The sequence below is a fragment of the Phascolarctos cinereus genome, unplaced genomic scaffold (genome assembly GCF_003287225.1).
Source record: "Phascolarctos cinereus isolate Bilbo 61053 unplaced genomic scaffold, phaCin_HiC Scaffold_726;HRSCAF=1367, whole genome shotgun sequence".
Taxonomy (NCBI): Eukaryota; Metazoa; Chordata; class Mammalia; order Diprotodontia; family Phascolarctidae; genus Phascolarctos; species Phascolarctos cinereus.
In genome coordinates, this window is record NW_027556098.1 from 110,706,630 (window position 1) to 110,733,611 (window position 26,982).

The 26,982-nt window shown below is 39.4% G+C and overlaps 2 protein-coding genes across 5 annotated transcripts in view; one reads left to right on the top strand and one right to left on the bottom strand.

The window, feature by feature from the left end:
* The window catches only part of ARHGAP31 (Rho GTPase activating protein 31), a 173,562-nt gene extending 154,828 nt beyond the window's left edge, over positions 1-18,734 (top strand). For 2 of the 3 annotated variants that reach the window (XM_078146716.1, XM_020985860.2), the window contains 4 exons: positions 3,326-3,388; positions 5,934-6,500; positions 9,379-9,677; positions 11,240-18,734. In XM_078146716.1, the coding sequence (XP_078002842.1) occupies positions 3,326-3,388; positions 5,934-6,500; positions 9,379-9,677; positions 11,240-13,693 (3,383 nt within the window). In that variant the 3' untranslated portion in view covers positions 13,694-18,734. The remainder of the gene's footprint in view (positions 1-3,325; positions 3,389-5,933; positions 6,501-9,378; positions 9,678-11,239) is intronic. The other variant, XM_020985861.2, reaches the window with a different exon arrangement.
* A 6,935-nt stretch (positions 18,735-25,669) lies between these two features.
* The window catches only part of TMEM39A (transmembrane protein 39A), a 30,712-nt gene continuing 29,399 nt past the window's right edge, over positions 25,670-26,982 (bottom strand). For both annotated transcript variants that reach the window (XM_020985865.2, XM_020985864.2), the window contains one exon: positions 25,670-26,068. In XM_020985865.2, coding sequence (XP_020841524.1) covers positions 25,835-26,068 — 234 coding nt within the window. In that variant the 3' untranslated portion in view covers positions 25,670-25,834. The remainder of the gene's footprint in view (positions 26,069-26,982) is intronic.

Here is a 26,982-nt window from a genome sequence, read left to right on the forward strand (position 1 = left end):
AGCTGGTAGATTACTTGAGTTTAGGACTTCTGAGCTAGAATAGGACAAAAGCCAATCAGGAGCTTGTACTAAGTCTACCTTAAACATGGTGATCCCATGCAAGTGAAGGGCTAAAGGTTCTGTATTGATCAACAGTGGAATTTGGCTGGTGAATGGCCACTGTACTCTGGCTTGGATGAGATACAGAGTATGACCCAGTCTGTCTCTCTCTCTGTCTCTCTCTCTGTCTCTCTCTCTCTCTCTCTCTCTCTCTCTCTGTCTCTCTGTCTCTCTCTCTCTCTCTCTCTCACACACACACACACACACACACACACACACCTTACACTAATGCATAGACCTATGCAGATAGTTATCTGTGAGTTTTCCCTGAGATTAGATCTTAAAATGATATTATTTAAAACTTTTACAAATTATCTGGAAAACGGAATTCAGTAAAATATTCACTTATAAGCTCTTCTGGATACTGAAATGTCAAAACAAGAGAACTGCAGGAAAATCCCTCAAGGCTATGTGACTAGTCAGAAAAGTATGCTTCACTCTGGCTCCATATAGGGTATCATGCACTGTTTTTTCATGGATCTAACCATTCTTTCTCATCTGGGAGATGTCTTTTTTTTTTTAAGAAATAGTATTTATTTATTTCCTGGTTCTGTTCATTTCACTCAGTGTCAGAGCATACAAGTCTTTTCAGGTTTTTCTGAAATCCTCCTGCTCATCATTTCTTATAGCACAATAGTATTCCATTACATTCATATACCACAACTTGTTCAGCCATTCCCCAATTGATGGGCATCCCCTCAATTTCCAATTCTTTGCCACCACAAAAAGAACTACTATAAATATTTTTTATAAGTAGGTCCTTTTCCTCTTTTTAGATCTCTTTGGGGTATAGCCCTAGTAGTGTAGTGGTATTGCTGCATCAAAGAGTATGCACAGTTTTATACATACATATGTTTATAAATAGAAGATTCTCATAAACATTGCATAGGGATGTGAAAATAGAAATATGCATTGGTATTTGCTGATTTGTTCTCAGGCATGTCTTTGTTGTAATAATACTATTTAAGATCTTTTCAATTCTTTCAAGATCTTCCTTCTCTCTGGCACGTCTTGAAAATTAATCTTTAAATAATTTTAAATCTGTATTGCCTCCATTATCAGTTTTTACATGTGTGAATTTGGCAATATCCATCCCTCTGTTCCATATTCCTCAAAATTAAGTGCAGTTTCCACTTCCTCTTCTAGAGTCTATATGATAGATTCTGCTTGTAATGGTTTGATTATAGCAATGAGGAAAATAGATAATGCTAGAGAGGTTGGCAAATTTGTTTTATCTATTTGATGAATAGATTTCATCTCTTTGTTTCATCTAGTTGACATCTATTTGATGTCCTCCTTCCAAGCCATCTACAGATGCCTTCAAGACGATTTGGCTCAGCTGGATCTCAAGCTGTCTAGGAGATAAAAGATTTGTTTCACTTGTATCCTGGAAAATGAGAGATTTATAAAAACTAATTTGTTGTCTTTGTCTCATTTAGTCTTCAAAAGTTTGCCCTTATCACCCTTCCCTTTTTTTTTTAACATTATGAGATAATTGGACCTCTAAAAACTTAAGTAGTCATGTTTTCTGATGGCACATTTACATGTATGATGTTAAGATATTTTAAAATATAAGCATATTCTATCTGCTGTTTATTATGGTGAGAAGTACATTGGACCAGAAATCTGAAGACATGGGCTCTACTCCCTGTCCCATCAGTTATTATTAGCTGTGTGACCTTAAGAAAGTCATTTAACTTCTTTGTTCTGAGATTCTATAAAATGGGAATAATAAAGTCTGGAATACCTATGTCAGGGAGTTTTTTTGGAAATAATATTTCTAGAGCACTTAGTTAAAAAGTGCTCCATATACATCAACTATAATAATAATAATGTTATATATTATTGTTATTATTATTACCTCATGATGGGTTTGAGGTTCAAGTGCAATGATGTATGCAAGTACACTTTGAAAACTGAAATGCTATATCAGGCAAGGTCAGTATGAAAGTGGCAGTGACAGACAGTGGTGGTAGTAATTGTTTAAACTGTTCTAAGATCTTACATCCATACCATTTCAGTGCTATTAATTGTTTAAAGAGAGGTTCCATGTGGAAAGAATGCATATGCGGTCAAATTCGGCAAATACTGACTAGTTTTGTTGAATTGCCCTTTTAAAAAATTCCTTCTTTTTAAATTTTTTGCTTAAAAGGCCATGGGATCATAAATCTTGTGCTAGATGGAACCTTAAAGCAGCAGTTCTCAAAGTGTAATCCAGGCAGCCCCACCCTTTCAGGGGGGTTCTTGAGGTCAAAATTATTTTTGTAATAATACCATGACATTTTCATTCCTAATATGGTGAATGTTGAGAGATATAGTCCACATAAACAAAAGCTCTTTGTGAAATCCTCAATAACTTTTAAGAGTGTGAAGGGTCCTAAGTCCAAAAAGTTTAAAAACCTCTGCCTTAGAGAGGGGGCCTTCTGGGTAAAGGAGGAGGGGGAAAACATTTGCAAATTATGAAAAAACAAAAGATATCAATACAAGAAAAAAAATAAAAAATAAGAAAAACAAACTTTGGCTATTTGGAATCCTTGTGGGATGGGCCTTTCAGATATCTAAGGATTCATCTCTTTAAGCACCAAAATTTATTTTAATTAATTCAAATGGAAAATGTTCGAAAACAGATTACTTATTTCCATGGTTCAGCAGCATATTATCTTTTTTTTGTGAATTTGTGTCATTATTATGAATGTCAATTTGTGGGTTATGCTTTTAAAACAAAGATTGCCTCAGGATATGCTGAAGTATTTGGGACAAATTGATTCAGGCCTAAGGTGACTTTTAGTTATCTAAAACAGTTTTTCTGCAGCTTTATTGTCAGCTGTCATTTCTCATTGTTGTCTCTGAGTTTACCTAACAAAGCCCACTCCCCACCCCTAAAATTTAATTCCTGTAGGTTTGGAGACCACATCACCAATCTTTGTAGGAATGCGTGTAAATAAGAGTAAGCAGTGACAACCTGACAACATCTTCTACAAATAAGATGTGTGAACTTTAACAATGGAGGAATAATTAATAAATAGAAGAGAGGCTCCATAGAGAAACATCAATAATTGGCCAACAATTAAGTTTTCTGGGCTGTTAAATTTTCAATACTACATGGAAAAGTCTCGTGAAATTTTTTTTTTACTACACATTTAAAATCTGATTATTTCTTCCAGGATGCTATTTCTTCAATGATATTGTCACATTTTTTAATAACTGAGGTTTGTTTGTTTTTTAGTAGAAAAAGCTACCATCCGACCTGCCAAAAGCATGGACTCTCTCTGTTCTCTGCCAGTAGAAGGTGAGACCTAATAATTGATATCTGAACCAGCTGTTTTGAGCTGTTGGTTGCTGGCGCTCATACATTTGCAAGCCTCTCTTTCTTGCCCAATCAGATCTGCTCTTACTCTATTCTTAGTGTAAAGGGGCAGTATAGTGATGGTCAATCTTAGTCCTGAGGCCCACAGAGCAGCAGCCTGCCCTTTCAGAGGAGCTCTGTGACATGTCTCTTAAGAACTAAGGTCATTAAGGCTAACATAGCTGGAGGGCAATGATCTCCATCATGCATGAGCTTGGAGAGATCCTAATATGAGTGGCATGGAAAAAGTAACCCTCTTGGGTCATGGACTTCAGCCACAGAATGAGACACAGAGTTTCAGATATGAATAAAATGTTGATCTGTTTAATTTTATTCTACTTATTGGTTATGGGGTTGAGGTGGGGAACCTTTAGGGGAGGAAAGGAATGGGAATTGGTAATGGATAATGAGAAGCAAAAAAAAAGTGTATATTCATTCATCTACGGATTTATTAATTCAATAATTTTTTTGAAGTATCTGCTGTCTGGAGAGCACTACATTAGGCTCTATGTACAAAGTTTAAACGAGACACAGCCCATATGCTGATGGATCTTAGAATCTAATCTGGGGCAATGACAAATTATAACACATTTTATTACCTGACAAGTGATACAGAGATTTGAAAAATAGAATGCTTTGTAACTTCTGAGAGGCAAGTTTGTTAGTGACTAGTGGAGAATAAGGATCAGGGAAGGCTTCGCAAAGAAGGCTTTAAAGGATGGGCAGGAATTCAGGCAAATAGGGAAAGTTATAGTTACAAAGCATTCAATGCCATTTCATTTTTGCTCTATGTCCATTATTGTAGTCGTTAGATATATTGTTAATCATGTTTCTACACTTTTCCTTTTAATCAGTTTAAGTCTTCCTATGCTTTTCTGAATTCTTCTATGTCCTTATTAAACTTCCTTTAAGGAAGATTAAAGAAGATAATTCCTTTGATTTTTTTCTTATTAATTTTAATTAATTTACTGTTAATCATTTTAATATTAACCAGTTTTAATATCACCTAGCTTTTATGAAGGAATATTAACTGGGAAGGCATAACAAGAACAGAAATACAAAAACAGAATATAATCCTTTTGAATAAATTTTTTTTAAAAAGAAAAAAATCAGTTGGGAATATTCAGTGACAGCTTTTAGGGCTAGCACTTATCTTTACACTCAGCTTTCTAGACTGTGTTTGAAAAGCCGCTGGGGCCTCTCCATTTCAGCTTTCCGAGTTTTATGCTTCAAAATTCCCTGTAGCCGCAACCAGAGCTGGCAGACCACCTCCCTTATGGGGATCTTTTCCCTTTCTGGTCATTGAGCCAGTCAAGTCCCATCTCTCATTTCTCTGCCCCCTCCCTGTCTGTGTAATCCAAGCAAATTTCTAGTTGAAAGAAGGAAACAAATCTGGCATCCCGGTTCACCTCTTGAAACCTCAAACCCCCTGACCCTTTCTCTCTCTCCATGAATTTTTTGGTAGCTCCAAATCTGTGACTTCATTTTTGCGGGGAACTCCCAGTGAAGCCCCTCTACCAATGCAGATCATGGAAGGGACATCAGAGATGACCTATTTCAGCTTCTTTTTAGAGAGGTTAAGTGATTTGCCCAATGTCATCGCCAGAGGCAGTATCTGAACTCACATCCTCTTACCCCCATAATTAGTCCTATTTTCCCAATAATTTCTGCCCTGCAACTTACATTCTTAGAGAGTTGCCTGGGACTCTGAGGAGTTACACGATTTTTACCAGGCTCACAGCCTGTGAATATTGGTGGCAGAATTGGAACCTGGGTTTTGTTGACTTCCCTGTGGCCCGAAGGCTGCCTCATCAATCATAGGAGGCTTTTGTATTCTCTTCTGGTTTTACTGTTTTCTTGGATAAGAAATCACTCACTTTCTTGTATCCTTCCCACCCCCTACCCCCCCAACCCCATCCCCTGTGCCATGCCTCTAACAGCTCTTACTTTAAAAAAGACCATAATTTAAGAATTCCTTGAAGGACCAAGTAAATTTTTGCATCAACTGACACCTCAGGTCTTTTCTGGTGTTAAAGCACAGCCCTCCTCAGCTTGTATCCACTACCAACCTTAACAGCTGGCTTCTTCTAAAACCCCTCTTAGAGCTGAAAATGGCATCATCCCTTATGACCTTGCCCAGATAAGGAAACTGAATGGTCATCAGCCAGCATTTGACTGACTTGGCTGGTACTTTATCATCAAAGCTGGTTGCTTCTTCCTGCTATGCTACAGCTGTTTTACTGTTGTCATTTTTTTTCCCTCTTTTAATTCGGGTAAACCCTGTTACATGACAACATCCATCTCAGAATGCTGTTGTCAGGCCATATGTGTTTTTTCCCTTAAAGCTTGAATGGGTGTTTATGTGCAGGTAGGTATGTCTCATTGTATTGTGCCTGAATAATGGGCATGCATTTATCTGCATGAACAGGAACTTTTGTGTGCTTTTGGTGTCACAAAACTCTCCCTGCGTTTGCTCTGACTTCCCTAGGGAAGGAAGCCAAAGGACATTTCAATCGGACTGTCACCACTGGAGGATTTTTTATCCCAGCGATGAAACTGCAGACGACCAGTACTGGCAGCTCTTGTGACCTTAGCAAGCAAGAGGGCGAATGGGGCCAGGATGGAGGCCCAGCGGGAGCTGAGGGGGGCTCTGTTATGGGTGGCAAGGCTCCTCAGGCCCGCCCACCACCAGAGCAGCTGAAGGTGTTTCGAGCCGTGGAGGATCCAGAAAATGACCAGGCGTCCCCAAAGATGCTTGCCATGTTCTACACTTCAAATGATAGCTCCAGCAAATCAGTCTTCACCAGCAGCCTCTTCCAGATGGAATCCTCCCCTCGTCACCAGCGGAAGGCCCTCAACATCTCAGAGCCATTTGCGGTCTCAGTACCCCTTCGGGTATCAGCAGTTATCAGTACCAACAGCACCCCTTGCAGAACACCTCCTAAGGAAATGCAGTCACTCTCTAGCCTAGAAGAGTCTTCTTTCCAAGGGGCTGAGGGTGGGGGTTGGCCTGGGTTTGAGGAGGAGAAGACACCTGTGGCTGATGCTTCTGCAGGTAAAATTTCATGGAAGGTATCTCTTGATTTTGATAACTATTCTCTTCTATTTCTTTTCTTTTTTTTTTTTTAAAGGCAATTGGGGTTAAGTGACTTGCCTGGGGTCACACAGCTAGTAAGTGTCAAGTGTTTAGTCTGAGGCCAGATTTGAACTCAGGTCCTCCTGACTTCAGGGCCAGTGCTCTATCCACTGCGCCACCTAGCTGACCCCTATTCTCTTCTATTTCCAATGTGATTCTTAAAAGTGGCCTGATTCCTTTTATCTTAGTTGGCATTGAGGAAGGGAGAACAGTCACCTTTTTAGAAAGCCCCTATTCCTCCAGGACTGCTTCCAAGTCAGCTGTAGTCATACAGGGACAAGAACACCTTAGCCACATCAGACACATCTGGGACAGCCCCACTTGGACAACAGTAGCAAGGACAGGAATAGCAACTATTAGGTGATGCTTGTTTCCTAGAAACCTTGGGAGACAGATTCTTCAGGGATTAAAGCATTTACTCTTTCCTGTTTTGCAAACCAGATTATACATTTCTGGGCTCATTACAGGAAGTATCTTAAACTCAAAATTTCACTTTTCATGGAAGGCAATGGCCATACCTGAAAGTACTTGCAAAGGGAAAATTATTAGATTATATTGCCAAGGATAGGGACTGGATCTGGAACTGCATTGGTATTGAGAAATCCCAGGTGAGGAAACTACCCTTCCCAATGCACAGCAGGACCTTGTTTGCAACTTCTTATCCTAAAGAGTTGCCTAAGCCCTGAGAAGTTAAGAGATTTAAATGCCCAGGATCACACAGCCTCTTGATTTTTGCCTTGACAAATTGCTTTATTGATTTCTAGTCTTAAGAAAGTGATGGAGAAAATGTGAACAATGCAGATTAAACTTGAAAGTATACTCTGTGTGTGTATGTCTGTGTGTGTGTGTGTGTGTGTGTGTGTGTGTAAGAGCCAACTGTTAAACACTGACTGTCGCACCCCCATAGGTAGTACATTTATTATTTGTCATCCCCGTTTTGCTGTGTGATCTGAATCCAGTCTTCCTGGCTTTCAGGCTAGCTTACTAGCTACTATGTCACTCAAGGACTCAAGCTTAAAATTCTCGCTCATCTTAGTTTTCATATGTGAGAGAAGGATGCAGAATTCTGTAAAAACTGAATGGAAAGGTATCATTGAGTTACTGAGCATGAACATTAAAACTGGTGATATTAAGAGCTCCCAAAATTTCTCCTTCACAATCAATGTTATTATAACAACAATGGGGTGGTTGGACTAGAAATCAAGGGTGGGGAACCTGTGGCCTCGAGGCCTCAGGGCTAGATAGTCTCTAAGGACACTTTTAGATTTTTAACACTTTGATTAGATTGATTCAAGGCTTCTTCCTGTATATAATCTATAGAATCCATGGAGAAAGGGTGACATTCCTCTACCATAGAGTTCCCAGCATGAGAACTATGGAGGCCATATGGCTTTAGGCAAATCCAATATTAATAATCTGGTTGTTAAATATTTATCAGTACACCCCAGAAGGGAGTGCAAGTATTATCATCTCTATTTTGCAAATGAGGAAAACGATGAATGAAAAGATTTAGTAATTGCCCATGTAGCTAGTGACCATTTGAGCCCCTGTCCATTATAAATAGCTTTATCTTGTTACAATTTGATTAAACCAGACCTCTGCTGTAATCCAAACCCTTATAATTAAAAAAAAAAAGCATTCATTAAGTGCCTGCTGTCTTCCAGGCACTGTGCTGAGTGCTATGCACAAACAAAAAATGAAATGGTCCCTGACTTCAGGGAGCTTACAGTCTACTGGAGGGATAAGAACATGTTCATAGGTACAGAGTGAGGACAGGCACATACAGGTAGAAACAGAATGACTAAATTCCTGAGTCCAGTACCTAACTTCCCCCCCCCCCAATTTTTTTTCCCAACCCCTGTGTATTTTGGCTGGTATATTCAAAGGTGCTGGGGGGGGGGGAGTGGTTATTGACCTTGGATTGTTGTAATTTTTTAAAAAAAATATTCTAGCTCTTTTTGTCTACCTTAACATAAAACCACATAGCCCTTAGCTGCCTAGGGTCATTCTGAATTGCCTCTCGTTCTGAAGAGAGCCAATTTCCTGCATTGAAGTCATATGTGCAGTTTCAGTTCCTAGTATCAAAATAAGACTGGGACATCTCCTTGTATCTCATGTGTGTGTATTCCCCAGGTGGTTTTTATGTTATTAACAACCCCTGCAGTTTATATATCTCATAATCTTAGGCAAGCATAGCTATATTTCTGCTGCTTAAGGTCTAAAACTAGACTAACATCCATACCTCTCTTCTGTTTACTGAGAATAGTAGTTTTACATGCAAGTTTTCTGAACACATTTATTTCATAAAATGAGGTTCCTGAGTATCTTGGAATATTTTCCTTGGTTCATTCATGAGGAACATCTTTTTGCCCCTTTTGCCTGAGTTATGAGTTCTCCAAAGCTAGGAAGCCACCATGGTGAAAAGCTGTAGGAATTAGTAAATTAGTCAGTAGACAAAATATATTCTTGGATTGTTGTCTTATGCAAGGCACTGTGTAAGACCACTCTAGGAGAAAAGTCCCTGTCACTGCCTTAATGTCTCTAGCATTACTGAATGTTCTGAGAGTCGGTCTTAAGAAGACAGACGGGCAGAGAATGACTATTCAACTCTAGGTAGTTTAAGGGGACCACAAATTGGGCACAAGAAAGAAAGTGAAATCATTGGAGACAACTCTCGATTCTTGTAGATCAGAGAGCTATTCTCCCAGCAATCCCTGCTCCATGAGCTTTTTTAGGAAAGAAACCAAGTGATTTAATCACCGAGTTAACTAATCATTCATTTCTATTTCTACCACAGCTTCTGCATCTCAGAAATTAAGAACCATAAAGTCTGAATCTCTGGAAGACTCCAAACCAATACCTGAAAAGGAAAGGGCAGTGGAATGCAGCTGTAATCATTCCCCAGAGCCAAGTACCTACCCTAGAGAGAAAGAAATCTGTACCATATCAGCAAGTTTGCCATTTTCAACCACACTAGAGAAGAGACAGGATTCAGAGGAAGCCACAAAGATCAGTGAAAGCCTACAGAGTGAGCTCAGTGCTCAGCAGGAGAGCTCCAGCGACAAAAAAGAAGATGCTATGTTCCTTTCAGAAATGGTAAGGTGGGAACAACTAAGTGGTGCAGTGGATAGAGCACTGGCCCTGGAGTCAGGAGGACCTGAATTCAAATCTGGCCTCAGACACTTGACACTTACTAGCTGTGTGACCCTGGGCAAGTCACTTAACCCCATTGCCTAGCCCCCCCCAAAAAAAAAATTAAAAAAGAAATGGTAAGGTAGCAGCAGTGGCTAGTCTAACCTGGAGAGCCCTGCTCTATTTTCTAAAGTGTTCTTGCTCTAGTTGAAAATATCTCCTTTAAGGCTATAAGAGATCCCAAACGATCAGAATAGCTTTGCAGTTACACGTTGAATTTTTCATACACTTGAAAAAGAATAACAAATTCACATAAGAGATTTTCAATTTCACGTACAAACCTCTTCTGTTATACAATGTATATGAAACAATGCACTTTATTTGGTATTTGAGAACCAAAAAAAACGTTAAGATTACGAAAAACAAACCAAGAATTAGAAAATTTTTAATAGCTAGGGCTAGAAGGGACCGTGGAGATCACGTGGTCCAACTTCCTCATTTTTACAAATTATAAAACTGAGGCCTAGAGGGATTAAGTGACTTACCTCAAAACACACAGTTCCTCAGTGGCACAGCCAGAACTTTAAAAAACAAACCAACAAACCCAGGTCTCCTGTCTATTCCAACAAGTCTTTTCACTCTACCAAGAGTCCTTTCCTCCATCTACGAGCATCTACGAGCCCAATTACCTAGCTTACATTGTAGAATGTAATAAGTGTTTCATGAGTGGCAGAAGCCATTTAGAAAGAGTGTTTAAGAGATGCTAGGAAACACAAGGTAGCTAGGTGGAATAGCAAACCACTCCAGTATCTTTGCCAAGAAAACCCCCAATGGGATCACAAAGAGTCTGACACAACTGAAAATGACCGAACAACAATGAGGGAAACACAGGCTTTCAAAAGTTCTACCCTGAACTATTTTTCAATAGGAGTAGGCCAAGATTTGAGGTGGGGAAATTTTTTAAAAATTGAAAACTTTCCCAAGCCCTAACTAGATTTCCCCAAATCTAAATGAGCCTTTGGGCTTTGAGGTTTGTTGAATGGAGTAAGGGTTAAAAAGAAGAAGGGAAAACTAAAATCCTGACCACATTATGGGGAAAGACAGGAGAGTTTACTAGAAGACTAGTAAAATAAGTCAAAGGCTCAGGCATTTAGAATTTCAAACTTTGGCTGTTACGGTCTTATTTGGTATAAGTTATATTTAAGTGAGATATTTATAAATTCATCATCCATTTACTAATGAGGGCATTTATTTGGAGGAACCCAGGATGTACCTGGTATCAGAATGTTCACAAACTATTACTTCAGTTTCCCTGCCCCCAGCAGAAAGCCCTGGTGAATTTCCTGTAGAATGTAACCTCCTTAAGGACAGGGACTGTTTCATTTTTGTCTTTGTATAGCAAGTGTCTTACACAGAGTAAGGACACAATGTTTGCTGAATGAATGAGTGAATAAATGTATGAATATCAGAACTGAAAAAAAAAACCACCCTGCTAATCAGATAAAGGAATTTGTGATACATTTCAGGATGAAGATGACTCTTCGAGTGCCCTGATGTGGCCTGAGATTCAACAAGAGCTGAAAATCATTGAATCTGAGGAAGAGCTCCAGGCTCTACCATCAACTGCCCCAATGATCAGCACAAGTCAACCAATTCTTATCTCAAGTCCAAAGACCACCCTATCTCCTTGGACAAGGGGCTTCTCTGATGACTCCAGTCTGTCTGTAGTCCCCATGGAAGAGACTACAGATAAAACCAGTCAGGCCCCACCTCCAGAGGGTGCTGTTATCCCCATGACTAGAGTCCAAGGAGACCCACAGCAGCTCCACAGCCACCAGCGGACCGAACAGGCAACCAAGCTGTTGTCTGAGCAGAGTAGGCAGGGGGACTCTGCTTCTCCACAGGACAGTCTCCTAACGGGCAGCTCAGGGAATCTATTTTCACCTCCCCCACCTCTAGAGCAAACTCTTCAGAAAGAAGACTCTGTGACAAATAGCCCTGAGAGAGAAGAAACTTCAGAGGCTATGGGAGCAAATCCTCATTCACAGCAGACCCGGGCTGTAGACAGTCCTGGTGATCCTGGCAGCTTCTACCAGAGAGAAGAAGTTATCTCAGAACAGGGGGAAAAGCAAAGTCCCAAGGAGAAGACAGAGAAACTGGCTTCAGGGGGAGAAGGTCAACTAAGGGAATTTGGGACCTTGCCACATAGAGAGAGGGATAGAGCCAGTCTAATGCAGGACACTTTTGACTATGATGAAGAAGACACCTCCACTGACATTGCACCACAGAGTTTAGAAATGGTAGAGCCTTGGGAGGACCACCAGTGGGTCACAAGCCCTCTTCATTCCCCAACACTGAAAGATATTCAGGAAAATCACCCTCAAGAGCTCCTCCTGCTAAATCCAAGAAAGAAGAGGCTCCCTCATAGACCCAGTTTCGTTCAGAGTCATTCCTTAGACAGTGAAACTACCATGAGAAACCAGTGGACTCATCCATTCCCTTCATTGAGTAGCTGTGTCAGTCTGGGATCATTAATGGCTTTTGACCCTTTACAGCTGCTGCCACCCAACAGAGAAAAAGGTGAATGGGAAAAGAAAGCACCAAGACATTCCAAAGAGCTCTCAGAGCCAGAGGGAACAGAAGATGTCCTTGGCACGAATTCAGGGGGAGACATACAATCCAAGACAGTAAGAACTAGTCCTGTCTGCTTTACAGAGAAAGAAACAAAAGTTGATCAAGAAAGCCTTCAGCCAGACCCTTCGATGCCTGTGAATCAACAAGGTAGCTGTGGCTCAGGATCAGAGAATGCTAGGGAAAATAGTCCATCCAGAGTTCAGGACAAGGCCAGCCCCGGAATGCCTCTTGTTACCAAAGGTGAGTTGCTTCCTTCCCCCAAGTTACAGCTAAAGAATAATGATTGTGTGCCACCTAAAGGGAAGAATAGACCCTCTTCCCTCAACCTGGACTGTGTACCTCTCCTAAATGACTTCTTTAGGTTTGAGAATGTGATTTCACTCAGTTCACCTGGAAGCCAACTGTATGACCAAGGAGAAGCTAAAAAGAAAGATCCCAACTACCCATGGTCCCCCCTCTGCATGACCTCACCTCAAAGTAAAGCAGACCCCTGGAGAGTTCACTGTGGTCCCCAGGACCTAGATATGGTTACTCATGCCTTAACAGGCCGCCGTAATTCTGCCCCTGTGAGTGTATCAGCAGTGAGAACTTCCTTCATGGTCAAAATGTGCCAGGCCAGGGCTGTGCCCGTCATACCACCTAAGATTCAATACACTCAGATTCCACAGCCACTCCAGGCTCAGAACATAGGGGATGATGTACTTCCCCCTGTAGAGAAGGCCAAAGCAGAGGCCAGCCCAACTGGTGAGACACCTCCAAAGTCTGCTGGGGATGATTCACCTCCTTCCCTCGGGAGACCTAGAAAGAACACAAACCCAGAAAGAAAGGAAAACGATTCCATCCAGATGGACTCCACATCTTTTGTGTCTGATGACCACACCCTTTCTCCAGATCCATGCGTGTCTTGCCTCCTCTCCTCCCAGGATGCTTCAGTACCCTGCAGGAAACGTACATCAGAAACAGAACCATCTGGAGACAATCCACTTTCTTCAAAAATTGAGCGGTCGTCTGGGGTTTCCAAACCTTTCCACAGATCAAGACCGGGAAGACCTCAAAGCCTAATCTTGTTTAGCCCTCCCTTCCCTATCATGGATCACCCATCTTCCTCTTCAGACTCCAGGGTCTTACTTTCCCCTATCAGAAGCCCCACCCAAACAATTTCTTCTGGTGTCATTTGTGGTGAGCTGGCTGAGAACACGTGGGTGACTCCAGAAGGAGTCACACTTAGGAACAAAATGACTATCCCTAAGAATGGCCAGAGACTAGAGACCTCAACCAGTTGCTTTTACCAGCCTCAGAGGAGATCAGTGATTCTGGATGGAAGAAGTGGGAGGCAAATAGAATGACATCAGCTTACCTACCACTCTTTCACTTGGAACCTTTTACTCTGTCTTAAAAGACTACAGGGCTCTGTTAAGATTTGCCTGGGTATTATTTTATGGCCAACTCTTATTCCAGAGGAAAGTTAACCAGCTTTGGGATTTTCCAGGCTTTTTGTTTCCCTTTTGTATCCATTCTACTGGCAATCTTGAGGTGATTCAGGTGCTCATTAATACTTACTAACAGGATTCGGGTGCCCAGTGGAAAGGCAAAGATGAAATTCAATTCAGTCTATTTTCCTGCTTATTAGTAGCTAAAGGGAAACATGTTCAGTGAGAGAGATGACTAAAATGCAATCTGGAAATCATTTGTGAATTGTGTTTGTTCATTCATGCTATCTTTATCTAATACCATTGAGAGTTGGCCATAATAATGCCCTTTGCGACAAAGAACAATCTTTTTCCTGTATCAGAAGACATTGTTTCTGAGGTTTCTGGTTTCTTGTTTTCCTTCATATTATTTAATGCTTTTTAAAGCTCTTGCTTCTTTTTTAACTTTTTCTAATATGCTTCATAAAATTCTACTTTCAGAAAAGAGAGTAGATTTGGAAATATAAGCCTACTGTGCCCTTAGAAATTCAGGCAGGTGAATTAACAAATACACTTTTTCCTTGATGGTCCCACATCTATGCATGCCACCAAGCTGGTGCTACTGGCTAAAAGTACAGCATAGAAAATAAAACCCCACAATAACAAATCCTGTGATTGACACCAATTAGGAAGAGACTTTTTCTCATTTGTATTTAGCAATGTGTGAATTTGCCTGCCTTTCTCATTTACATACCCAGTAACTCGAGAAAAACATTGAGGGCTATGATAATGATGGATGCTCTTTTTATTTGGGGCACTGCAGTGCTAAATTGGAGCTATTTTGCTTCCCTCCAAATCTTTCAAATGTCAGAGTAAAAGAATATGTTATAGTATATAAACTGCCTGCATAGAAAATACGGGATGATGCCAGTATTTTTTAGCTAGTGGGGACAGATTCCTCCTTTTCCCCTCCTCCCTGAAAGGGCTCATTCTTGGGGGGAAGGATGGAGAAGGGAGACAGTGGCTAGTAAAGAGGTTCCCCCTGGCACCCCATCTATCCCAAGGTAAGAGCTCCCCTTACAGAAGATACATTTTAATTGCAGCCAACAAATCACCTCCTTTCTCCCTGCCTTCTCAGTTCTCCACCCATCCTCATGCTCATACATGCTCCTTAGTCTACTTTCTCCAGATACTTAAGGAAGAATCTAGCCTGACATTCCTCTGGCCCCAACTATTTCGCCTTCCTTATGGGATGCAAGAAAACCATACAACCACAATCTGGAGTTAGGTTTTTGAAAAAAGCACTCCAGCTTCAATCCCACATAAGACAACCTATATACCAGTTCATTTGCTTTGCTGCCCCAATAAAGGAAACTTTCCTGTTTAAAGGTCAAATGGAGATGTGACTGTATTGGTGATGCTTTTCCTAGTAGCTCTGTCACCTCTTTGCTCCCGCCATCCTCTTTTCAGGTCAAATCCTGGCTAACTCTAACACTCTGCCCAGGTTCAGCCACCCAAGAAGAATTAGGCAGAGATGCTACTCTACCCTGGCTTGATGACATTCCACTTCATTCATTTATAAATTCAAAAATGATGCCACAAGAAGGGACATAAGAAGTCACCTAGTTCAAGCCTCTCATTTTATGGGTGAGAAACAAGCCCCAAAGAAACAAAGTGATTTGCCTAAAGTCATACAGCTAGCAAGTGAGAGAACCCAAGACTAGAGCTTTCACTTTCTCCCCAATAAACCAGAAATTTTTTTTGGACTGGTATCTTGATCAGAGGTATCTGACAGGTCACTGTGTAGGAAGTATTGTATCAGTTGGTTTGGGGGAAGAGTTCTACACGTCAGGGGAATTGAAACAGGTTGAACAAAGAGGTTAAAGTTCTTTGGCTGGTTTCAATACATTCCTAATAGGGGCAATTAAAAATGGTGGCTGAGCTCAGCAGGGAAGGCAGATATTTAAGCAGTAAGGCAAGAGGATCTCCTTAAAAACTGACCTGTAGGAATGGGTTTTACTGGCATATAATGTTATTCTAGAGTTACATTAATTAAAAATAACTGGGGTGAGATTATAAATTTGGTGTCCAAAAATTTCAAATGTTGGAGTAGTTTCCTGTGCCAAAGATACATTTCCACCTTTAAAAAAAAATTTTAGTTTGAGACACAAGTCAATCCCTAGGCTCTTGTCAACTGCTCTTTGGTATGGACCATTCTGCCATCAGCTCTCCCTTAAGAACTGCATGTTAGAACACAATTAGAATTAAATGATGAAAGCATCAGCATTTTGCTTCATAATCAGAAAACCTCTGAGCTCAGTAAAGATATATTTAAAATATATTATGGATATTTTGAATTCTTGATTGTAACACATTAGAGTACATTTTTGTTATTTTGCTATTACATTGAAAAGCCATTGGGTTGCCTATTAGTAAGTGACTAAATTTTCAGTGCTCAGTGTTTGATTTCATATATATGTGTGTATATACATACACATCATACATACAGATGTGTGTATACATGTCTTCAGTTTGACTTTTAGATTCTGACACTATATTTAAAGACGCATCTTCAAGAGCTTAAGTGGAAGTTCTCAAAATACATATTGGAATTTGTCTAGGGACAAATTCTACCATCCTTCCCAAGCCAGTCAAATCCTACAGGCTTTGCATGCTGACTTTTCCTCAGAATGCCTCTGCTAGAATTTGAGAAACTTATTCTATCAGTAGTTTTCTATGAATGATTGACAAAAAAGAATAATACCTTCTTTGGTTTTCTATTTGATTCCTGGAGAAATAGACCCTAAATTCCATGAAGTTTTTCCCAGGCACTGCTGTATATGCAGGTACTAAAAGAAATCCTTTCAATACTTGTAAATGATAAAGCAAACCCCTCCAAGGCTTACTGTAACACATTGAAACCACTGACTAAAAAGTGACCCATCTGATTTCATTGTCCAGTGAGGAAAAATACCTTGGGTTTTCCCATTCATTCCCTTAGTTCATGCACTGAAATTGAGATCCTCTGAGAGTAGAAGCAAGTCAGGGCTGGCCATCTGTGACTGGGGAAGTTCTGATGCTGGGCCACTTCACAGTGTGGCTATGTTAGGAAGATACTATAGCATTATAGACTTGGTTTCATGCTAAAGAGAAAATGGCAATAACAATTCCTTGGGGAATTCCCCAAATTATCTGAAGTCAACTGATAGAAATTTTATCCCATTCAAACATGTATACACGGAGAAGCAGTTGAATTTTGTCACAGAATGGCTACAGCAGGCCAAGACTTGATGATCCTGTCAAAAAAAAACTAGAGTAAAGATATCTATCTATTCAAATGGAAATGGAAGTTTTGACTTAGTTTGATTCATTTGAATAGGAAGGAAGAAAAGCAGCCTCCTCTAAACTATGGTGAAGTCTGAGTCAAAAAATTACCAAGGATGTTAAAAATCCAAGCATCAATTAGCAGCAACAACAATAAACATTAAGTGCTTACTATGTAAATGATAGTCTCACAGTTTCATCAATATTTATTAAAAAGATTTATTAATTTCTTATGTAACTCCATATTATGAACAAAAAAGGCTGGCAGTTAAGACACAGCTCACATGAACTAGAAACACTGAATAAAGAAACTGGGATTGAAGAGAGTGCAATGTTGCTTTCTTAATGTTACTCTCTAGGCCCACCCATTTCCAGACAGGTATTTTCCAAAGGCTGTGTGGTTCCTACCAAAGTACTACTTGAGAACATTCAATACCAAATGAAGTGTCAACAGATTAGATAACCATCTGTGCCTTCTCGTTCTGCATGATTTTTTCCATTTTCTCCAGATAATGGAGAAAATATTCGATAAGTCTATCCAATGTGCTGAGAACCTCTTAACATTCTATTGGTAGCAGTGCCAACAATGAGACTGTTTTCATCTGAAAATGGGTAGGTTCACATGTGATTCTTCAATGACGGATTTTAGGTTCTAACATATTAGATAGTTGTATTTATTTTTATTGTTTCTTATATAGCAGAATCAGAAGAACTAGCCCAAATTGGGTAAAGGGGGAAGGATGGTGGGTGCAGGGAATGTCTACATGTGTCTTGGAGTTTCCTACATGAAGGGACACTACTGAACACCAAATTTACATGTCTGGAATTGGAGTGGAAGATCTTGGTTAGACTCAACCTAGCTAGATGACAGTCATGTACTGTATTATGGCCTAATTTCTCAGATGATGCCTTGAAGCTTAGGATGAAGTGTTCCCAGAAGGGTAATTCCAGATACTTTGAGGGTCAGGGGAAAAAAACAGGGAAGACCAATCTCTTGGCTGAGATAAACCCAACTCAATACAACCCAGTTTTAGCAACTAAGTGACAGAGCAGGAAGTGAGCAACTGTCTAATACAGGGATGAGGAGTGATTAGTTGGGAGCTCTACCATTTCAGAAAGCACATAATTAGGGATTATCCCAGCGTGTCCCCAAGCACACAACAATCAGTATTTCTTGACAGTAAGAAGGGAAATGTGAGTTACTTTTCTAATAAAGTGAGGGAGGGTAGGAAGTCCATGAACCACCACCATGGTATCGGAATGTGTGTTATTGGATGAGTTACAAGGCTTTGCAGTAATTTAGCACCACAGTACTTCCTCATTGATGATTTTGCAAGGTGAAGCACTTTTCCAAAGGTTTCTATTTGAAAGCCACAGGATTTCAGTTGTGTGCTGAAATCCACAAACTTGTTTTCCAAAGTATAATCAAAATATTTTTTTCTGATTTAAAATAAAATGTATGAATAAATATTACATTAAACATATACAGAGAAACATATAATGTGTAAAGATAATTGTTATGCTTCCAAAATTTATACTAATAAATATTTTAAAGTACAGTGTTTGTGCTGGGAAAATGAATGTGAGGAGACATTGGGATACTCATTAGAACTTGATTATGTCAATGACAGAATAAAGGAGTATCCCCTATGCATTTTCAGGTTCATGATTTTGGATTGGTTGGGCTTTGTTTAGGGTAATTTCTGAGGTTGGGGTGAGGTTTGGGAATGGGATAGTGTTGGTTTTGATACTGGCACTGGAGTTTTATATCAGGGTTAACACTGGAATAATGTTAGGTATGGCACCGTACCAGGCACTGGGTCACAAAGTATTAGGACACAAAGGCCCCTAGAGATCATTTAAATCTAATTCCTACTCCTCCATCCCCATTTTACAGATGGGAAACAGCTCAGGGGAAGCGGCTTGCCCAAGGTCACACAGCTAGTTAGTGGTAGTCAGGAAGAAGCCACCTTTCACTCTTCATTAAAAACATACTTAGTTTTGGACCCCGTTTCAGGCTGTGTTTAAAGAGGAGGTGGAAGGGCTGGGCTTAATTGTGCATGTCTGTAATCTCTGCTACTGAGGTGGATCACAAGCTCTGGAGTTCTGAGCAGTAGGCTAAGCCATTTGGGTCTCTGCAGTAAGTCTGGCACCAGTATGGTGAGCCCCAGGAGTGAGAACCACCAGGCTGGCTAAGGAGGGGTGAACTGGCCCAGGTTGGAAATGAAGCAGGTCAAAGCTCCCATACCAATCAAGGTGCATGAATAGCTGTTACACTTCCAGTTTGGGTGAGATAGGGAGACCAAATTTTTTTTTAAAATGGAGGTCAAAGGAATGGGCATTGACAGATTAACATAAGAGTTGCAACTTTACATTATAACAGCACTATGTACTGCCTCCCAGAACAAACTTCTGGATTGAAAAAGTTGAAACTGCATTAACATGAACCAGATTCACCCCAATAGGCAGTCCTTTTTGATGCTGACAAAGCTCAGCATCAAATATTTCTCTCCAAAAATAGGGCTGTTTAGAAAAAGTTAAAGACACACAGGAACACATACTTCCTGGGGAAAGTCTTACGACAACTCCCACCACTGAGACAAATCCTGTCCCACGATTATTATAAGATCATAACTTTACAACTATCAGAAGACAAGCCTCATATAATTTCACATATATTGGCCAGACTAGCAATATTCTGGGGCTTAATTGTGCTCAATTTTACTTTTTCATGAGCCCAGAGCTAGGTACAGTCTATCTTTTAGGCTACTCTAGACCTTAACTCTAATCCCCTTTGGACTCTACTTCTACATTACTAAATTTTCCCAAGTTATTCTGTACTAAGGATGATTTGTGGATAAGTCAAGCCCTGAACTTCCTCAAGGAAAAAGGTTTCTAGACCAGAAATTAACCAGCCTGTGTGTGTAGAGTTGGGAACAAAAAGGTTGCCAAGCTGTTGTTTTAAAACTAATGTCAGGGGCTGCTAAGTGGCACAGAAGGTAGAGCTCTGGTCTTGGGAGTCAAAAGGACCTGAATTCAAATCCAATCTCAGACACATGATACTTACTAGCTGTGTGACCCTGGGCAACTCACTTAACCCCAATTCCCTAAAAAAATAAAATAAAAATAAATAAAACTAATGTCATGCCAAAGATGTATTTCAGCAATGTGGCTACTCTCTTGACAAACCTAGAAGGTAAATCCTAACTTAGCAGATGGTCTTTGAAAGTTGCTGTAGCAAAACAAAACATTAATCACCCTGTGGCCAACCTAGTGATAAGCCTCTTCCAACTTAGCAAAACTGGTCCTCAGATGAATTATATTATCATGTCTGCATTTAGAAGCTTTTCCATCTTGATAGTACCTATCATAGCTTGTGTTCTTCTGACATAGTCTTCAAGAACCCAGAGGCATCTCCACACTATTATGAGCCATTGCAATATAACTTTCGTGGAGGTTCACATACTAATCTTAAAATAAAGACTGTAAAATAAGATAATCTGCATGTGCATGTAGGGGGCTGGGGGAAATGCTACTGTCTACACATAAGGATCATCTAGCACCGCCAGTTCTCAATGGATGAATCTGAAGTGTGGCAATACCTACTACTCAGGATCCAAATAAGTCCCTCATGCTTATAGAATCACACAATCTTTGAGTTGGAAGCAACCCCTTCAAATCCTCTCTGCAATGACATATGGCCACATATATAGTCTCTGCTTAAAGACCTCTGGTGAAAGGGGATACACTTTTCTCCCAGGAGAACCCAGTTAACTTTGAGATAGTGCTAATTGTCAGGAAGTTGTTTTTTTTTCTTTTTTTGGGGGGTAGGCAATAGGGCTAAGTGACTGGCCCAGGGTCACACAGCTAGTGTTATGTGTCTGAGGCTGGATTTGAACTTAGGTCCTCCTGACTCCAGGGCTGGTGCTCTATCCACTGCACCACCTAGCTGCCCCTCTTTTTCCATCAGGCTTTGTCCAACCCACTGCTCCTAGTTTTGTTCTCTAGAGTGAAGCAATACAAATCTCTAGCGCGAGACAATACAAATCCCTTTTCCATATGATCAGACCTTCAAATATTCAAAGGCAGCTATGATATCTGTCCCTCTTCCCCTCAATGTTAAATATCCAGTTTCTTCAACCAGTCTTCTTATAGAGTTGTCAGTAGTCACCATCCTGTCACCCATTCCTAAAATGCGGTAAGCAGAATGAAGCACAACAAGCATAGCGGGACTATCACTTTCAGGTTGAACATTATGCCTCTTAATGGATCTGAAGACTGTATTAACTTTTTGGCTGTTAACATCATATTGACGACTCCTGTTTACCTGTTTGAGTCCACTCAAAACCCCCAGATCTTTTTCACACAATGCCTAGTGGCATCCTATATTTGTGAAGCTAATCCTTTTTAACCCAAGTCGAAGGCTTTATATGTATCTCTATATGATTAGGTGATTAGGTTTGATTGATAGGGTATGGTTGGGTTTATCATTCTGGCTGAGATATTTTTAGAACTCATATTGTATGCCATCCCACCAGCTTTGTGTTATCCACAAATTTGAAAAATATGCTGCCTTCAGTTAAACATTTTTTTGAGTACCAGGTAAATATGGGGCCATTCCATTAAAGACTTCTCCCCGCAAAGATGTAAAAATCACTTCATTAGTGACAATTTTCTAGGTCCAGTCATTTAACCAGTTCCAATATGCCTAACTTTGCTACCATCTAGGCCACACCTTCCACTTTACAATGATAGCATGAGAGACTTTTGACAAATACTTTGCTCAAATGTAAGAGATAGAGACAGAGAACATTCCTCTAATCTAGTTTAATAACCACATCAAAAAAGGAAATGATATCATTCCGGCATATGTTCTTGATGAAGTCATGCTGACTCTTAGCGATCACATTTTTGTCTCTAAATGCTGACAAATACATTCTTTAATATTTTAGAATTTTGTTAAGATCAGCAATCCTCTATTGTAATATATTCTCTTGGCTCTGCTTTCTTCACTCTGTATCAACCCATGTCTTTCCAAGTTTCTCTGAATCCCTCATATTTGTTCTTTCTTGCATTGCAACCATATGCCATTACATTCACATACCCCAATTTGTTTAACCATTCACTTGATGTAGTAGGATTTCACATTTCTGTGACCAAAAGTGCTGTATGTGTGTGTATAGGATCTGTCCTTGACCTCTTTTGGTTATATTCCAAGTAATTTTCCCATCCTATTTGGGCCAGCTTCATCCATAGAAATTTAGGTCATGAGAGCCTATTTATCCTTCTATTCTGAAATTTGTTCTTCCAAAGTCTAAGGTGCATGTCAGACTTTGCCTGGTTTTTCTTTTTCAGGTATGAATTTTAAGATGGAATGATCAGTCATTTCCCTTTAATGTTCTCAAGCTTTCTACTTTAGCAACTAGGGTTGGCTTTGGGCAAACTTGGGAAATTCTCATTTGTCTAGGAGTCATTTTTCTCCAATGTGCTCTCCACCCCATTCAATTTTGCCTTTAGTTAATAATCTCTTTAAGGTTAGTTAATAAGAGCAGATTTAGAGGTCAGGATTATGTACATTTAAAAAAAGAATTCCATAAAACCCAAGTTTTCAAGATTCAATGGAATGCATGGGGGGGGGAGGGCTGGCTAGGCAATGGGGTTAAGTGACTTGCCCAGGGTCACACAGCTAGCAAGTGTCAAGTGTCTGAGTCCACATTTGAACTCAGGTCCTCCTGACTCCCAAGCTGGTGCTCTATCCATTGTGCCACCTAGCCCAATGGAATACATTCTTAATAGAAATTCAAGGTTTTGACAGGTTAGGACTCACTTTGAAGAGGTAATTTTGTACACCATCTCCTTGAAAGTGGCAAAAAAGTGATATTCATCCATCTCCTCAGGGCTTCAAGATCCCCACCACAGTCTACTCCCAATCTGCCTTTTTCTACCTTCTTTTTAGAGGGCATGTCTACTCTAGCTCAATGTATAATCCATGCAGAGTGGTCTCCTAATTTCAAAGATATTGCCATTGCCCAAAACATTTCTGGATTCCTTCTAATTCCAATTTAGTATAACCAATCAAGATGCCTACTTTAAAGGTGACACTTGGATCTGAGCTCTATGTGGGCTAAATATCCAACGAAGTTCTATTGCAATGTCTCGCCCATCACAAGGAAGTGACCCTTGTTTTCTGAAAGTCATGTCCAGCGTGCAAGCTTCAGCAAGCAGGTTCTTCCAATCTACACACACAGTGCAACCTGCTGATGTACTAGCTATGTCATCACATCTGATAGTTTAGAAAAGTTCATTATCAAGATGACAGAATGGTGACATCTTTGTCAGTGACAATAATTTATAAAGATCATGTACTAAAATATAGAAGTATCAAAGGTATGAATCCTTTTAAGTATTCTAGCTAAAGGGTAAAGTCACACGCCTCTCATGGAACCTGTCTCCCCAACTATGTCTCTGTATCCCCAGAGCACCTAGCAAAGTTGGGGACATAGTACATGCTTGTTGGAGATTTGGTGATATACAATGTAGCCAAAATATTGAGTCATTCTTTGTCTTCCTCAGTCTTTTAACCAATTCACAGGCTGGGCCAGATACTAAATTATCTCATCTTCACTCACCAATTTTCTCTCCCATAGTCAAACTGCATCACAACCTACCAAGTATTCCAGCTCTTCTATCTTGACCAAAAGACAGCATATTTGGGCAAAGATTCCTAGTGTAAAATAGTTGTGAAATTCAAATCTACCTATGAAACAAAAATAGTTTAAAATTACTAAGGCCCTGTAAGGCACAACCACTTTAATAATTATCTTTGAGAAGAGATGCAAATGAGAACATAATGGAATATTAGTTTTTCTTCACTGTAGGTGTTCACTATGTGGAAATAGATCATTTAGCCTTGATGATTCCTACATGTGATATAGTTATGTATATGCTTGTTTTACACACACACACGCACACACACGCACATACTCCATACTCAATTTCTTTGTTTGGGAGCAGCTCCTAATCTATAATCCTCTAACTAGAGTGGCTGTTCTTATCAGCAATACCAAAAAAGTGTAGATGTTAGCTCTGAAGCAGGCTCTGGGCCGATAAACAATTTAGAGATCATTCTTTGATGAACAAAAATCTGATGGGCTCATTGACGATTCAGTAGAACTATATCCATATCCATATATGTATATATGTAAGAGAAGAAAGGACACAAATGACAAAAATTAGTCCATATAGGAAAAAAAATGTGGAGATAGTGATATGAATGTGATTATGAATACAAGCAGGTAAAGAAACTCAAACTATTTCTCCTTCATTAATTAGGTTCCAATTCCTTCTCCACCAATCCAGGTCCATTATTCATTTTTTCTAAGAGGCTAATACTTTTTCCAATCAGCTCATAGTGTATCATCATTTGGGTATACAACACCTTATACTTATTTTTCTCTTTTTCATGATATGTCTTACCTCCCAAGCTGGAATGTAAATTCTCAAGAGTGGGGATCATTTTTTTTTAAATTTCTCTGCTAACCAACAGAGAAAAAAGAAAAGGATCCACAAAATGAAAGCTCTATTTAAAGGGAAAGCCTATGTAAGGAGAAAAATTGAGAAGGTAAACAAATATAACAAGGCCATTGCTCAACTTAAAACACAAAGTGTGACTTTAAATAGCACTACATAAAAGGTATATATAGTAGATTCTCTATAAATACTTGCTAATGAACAAATAAACTAGTGAGAAGGAAGAGGGTGATTAGTGACACAATAGTGAATGTGACCATGGAACTCATAATACCATGGAAGGTTGGACACTACACCTAAATTTAGGTTTCACATCAATCAACATGGAATTATAGACATTTAGAGCTAAAAAGAGCACAGAAAATAGAAAAGTGCCCTTACTGAATATCTAAGGCTTCTCCCCCATTTTACAAATGAGGAAACAGGTAATACGAATTGCTCAAGGTCACAAAGTTGGAGCACAGCCAAGAACTGAACCCATATTTCCAGATTCCCTGACCAGCATTCTTTCTACCATACCATACCATATCTCTTTCACAAAAGTTGAATATTATTCGAACCAGCTCCTACTATCAATTTAAGATTATGATGGATTTTTCAATTGGCTAAACAGTAACATGAGGATAACCTGGGATGAAAAATGATGGGAATGAGAAGAGGTTAAAAAGACTAACATAGAAGTCTGAAGCTTATTCAAGAGCATATTTCAAATGAATGCAGTAGAATAGGGCGCCTAAACTTGCCCTACGAATTTTTCTCATTGCTGTCTTGATTTAGTAATTTATTTAAGACTCTTACTCTATCCTCCTCTCCAGATTTCATTGCTAACCAACAGAGAAGAAAGAAAAAGATCCACAAAAGGAAAGCTCTATTTATCTTGGGTAAAGGAAGTCCCTATGTAAGAAGAATTGAGAAAGTAAACAAATATAGCAAGGCCATTGCTCAACTTAAAACACGAAGTGTGACTTTAAAACAATGAACTTCATTTCACAACTTCTCTATATTCACTACCTCATATGCATATACTCAGAAACAATTAACAGAGGAAAATGCACATCACCTTGTTCATGGAGACATTTAATAGCCCTTACCCTTCCCACCTTTCAAAACACATAGTATACAAAATATAAAATATTTAAATATTTATAAACATTGCGAGAAAAAAAAATAGAACTGTATGAAAATATTTTTATCTGGGTTTTCCCTCACTGTTGGACAAGCAGCTTAATTTGCCTTGAGTTCGTAACTGTTGAGCGGGTAGGAATATGCTCTGCCTAATACTATTCGGTCCCGGAGGAGTTTAAATAAGACATAGTAGTTGCAGAAGAGGATGAGGGCCATGGAAAGTGTGTGATTCCATTTCTCTGACCGAAGCAGGGAATAAAGTTGGTAGCAGACAACGCTTCCCTCAATGAGGATGAGCAAATTTAACAGCCTTAATGGACGATGAAAGAGAAACTGTAAAAAAAAAAAAAAAACAACATTGGGGGAAAAAAAGCTACATAACAATGACTAAAATCTCTTCAGTGAAATGCTTCTCTCATATTATGCTAATTTAATACTTTATCAAATGTGCAATAACAATTAGGTCTGATTATTATTTAGGACAACTAAAACACTTACTTTCCTGTTACTAGGAATACTAGAGAACGTGCTAAAAAAATGTGGCTGGGCACAGAACTGGCTATAAAGCACTTTCATTTTAAATCTGGTCTTCGAAATGAAAATCAGTGCCCTTTGAGATTTTTTCCCCAAGCAATATTGGTAGAATGAATTTCCTTGTTAAATCTTATTTCAATACCTTCAAGAAAAAAGAAAAAATATCACCCCCAAGGCAGTTCCCCATGAAAACGTTAGGGAGATTACATCTTAGCATATTAAATCCTAAAGAGCACCATATGTATATTTTTATTGAAATTTGTAAAACTCCTATACAGTACAACATTTTTTCCAGGTAATTTCAAGGAAAAAGAACACTTAAATTTAATATAACCCTTATTTAATTGTTCTCTTTATTTCTGGTAGTTACTTATGACTTAGACCCTTTGCACCATACATTTCTGGTATATTTTCTGGTTATAGAGCAGTTGGGTACAGAGAACCAGGATGAAAGAAATGAAGATAATCAGGATTTCAAGTTCTCCCCACCAACCTCCTGGGTTCCATGTATTTAAGTGATATGGCAGTAACAGAATATTCTCATCACAAAATAAAAACAATGGGTTTTGTGCCTGTGAGTGTTGGTGATAAGAAGAGAAGACATATGCCTTAACAAGTCATCTTGACTACAGCAGTCATGGGGAGAGTATAGAGGACTTCTCTTGAACAGAAACTAGACCTAGAAGGTCTAACTTGCTATGAAGTATACTTCT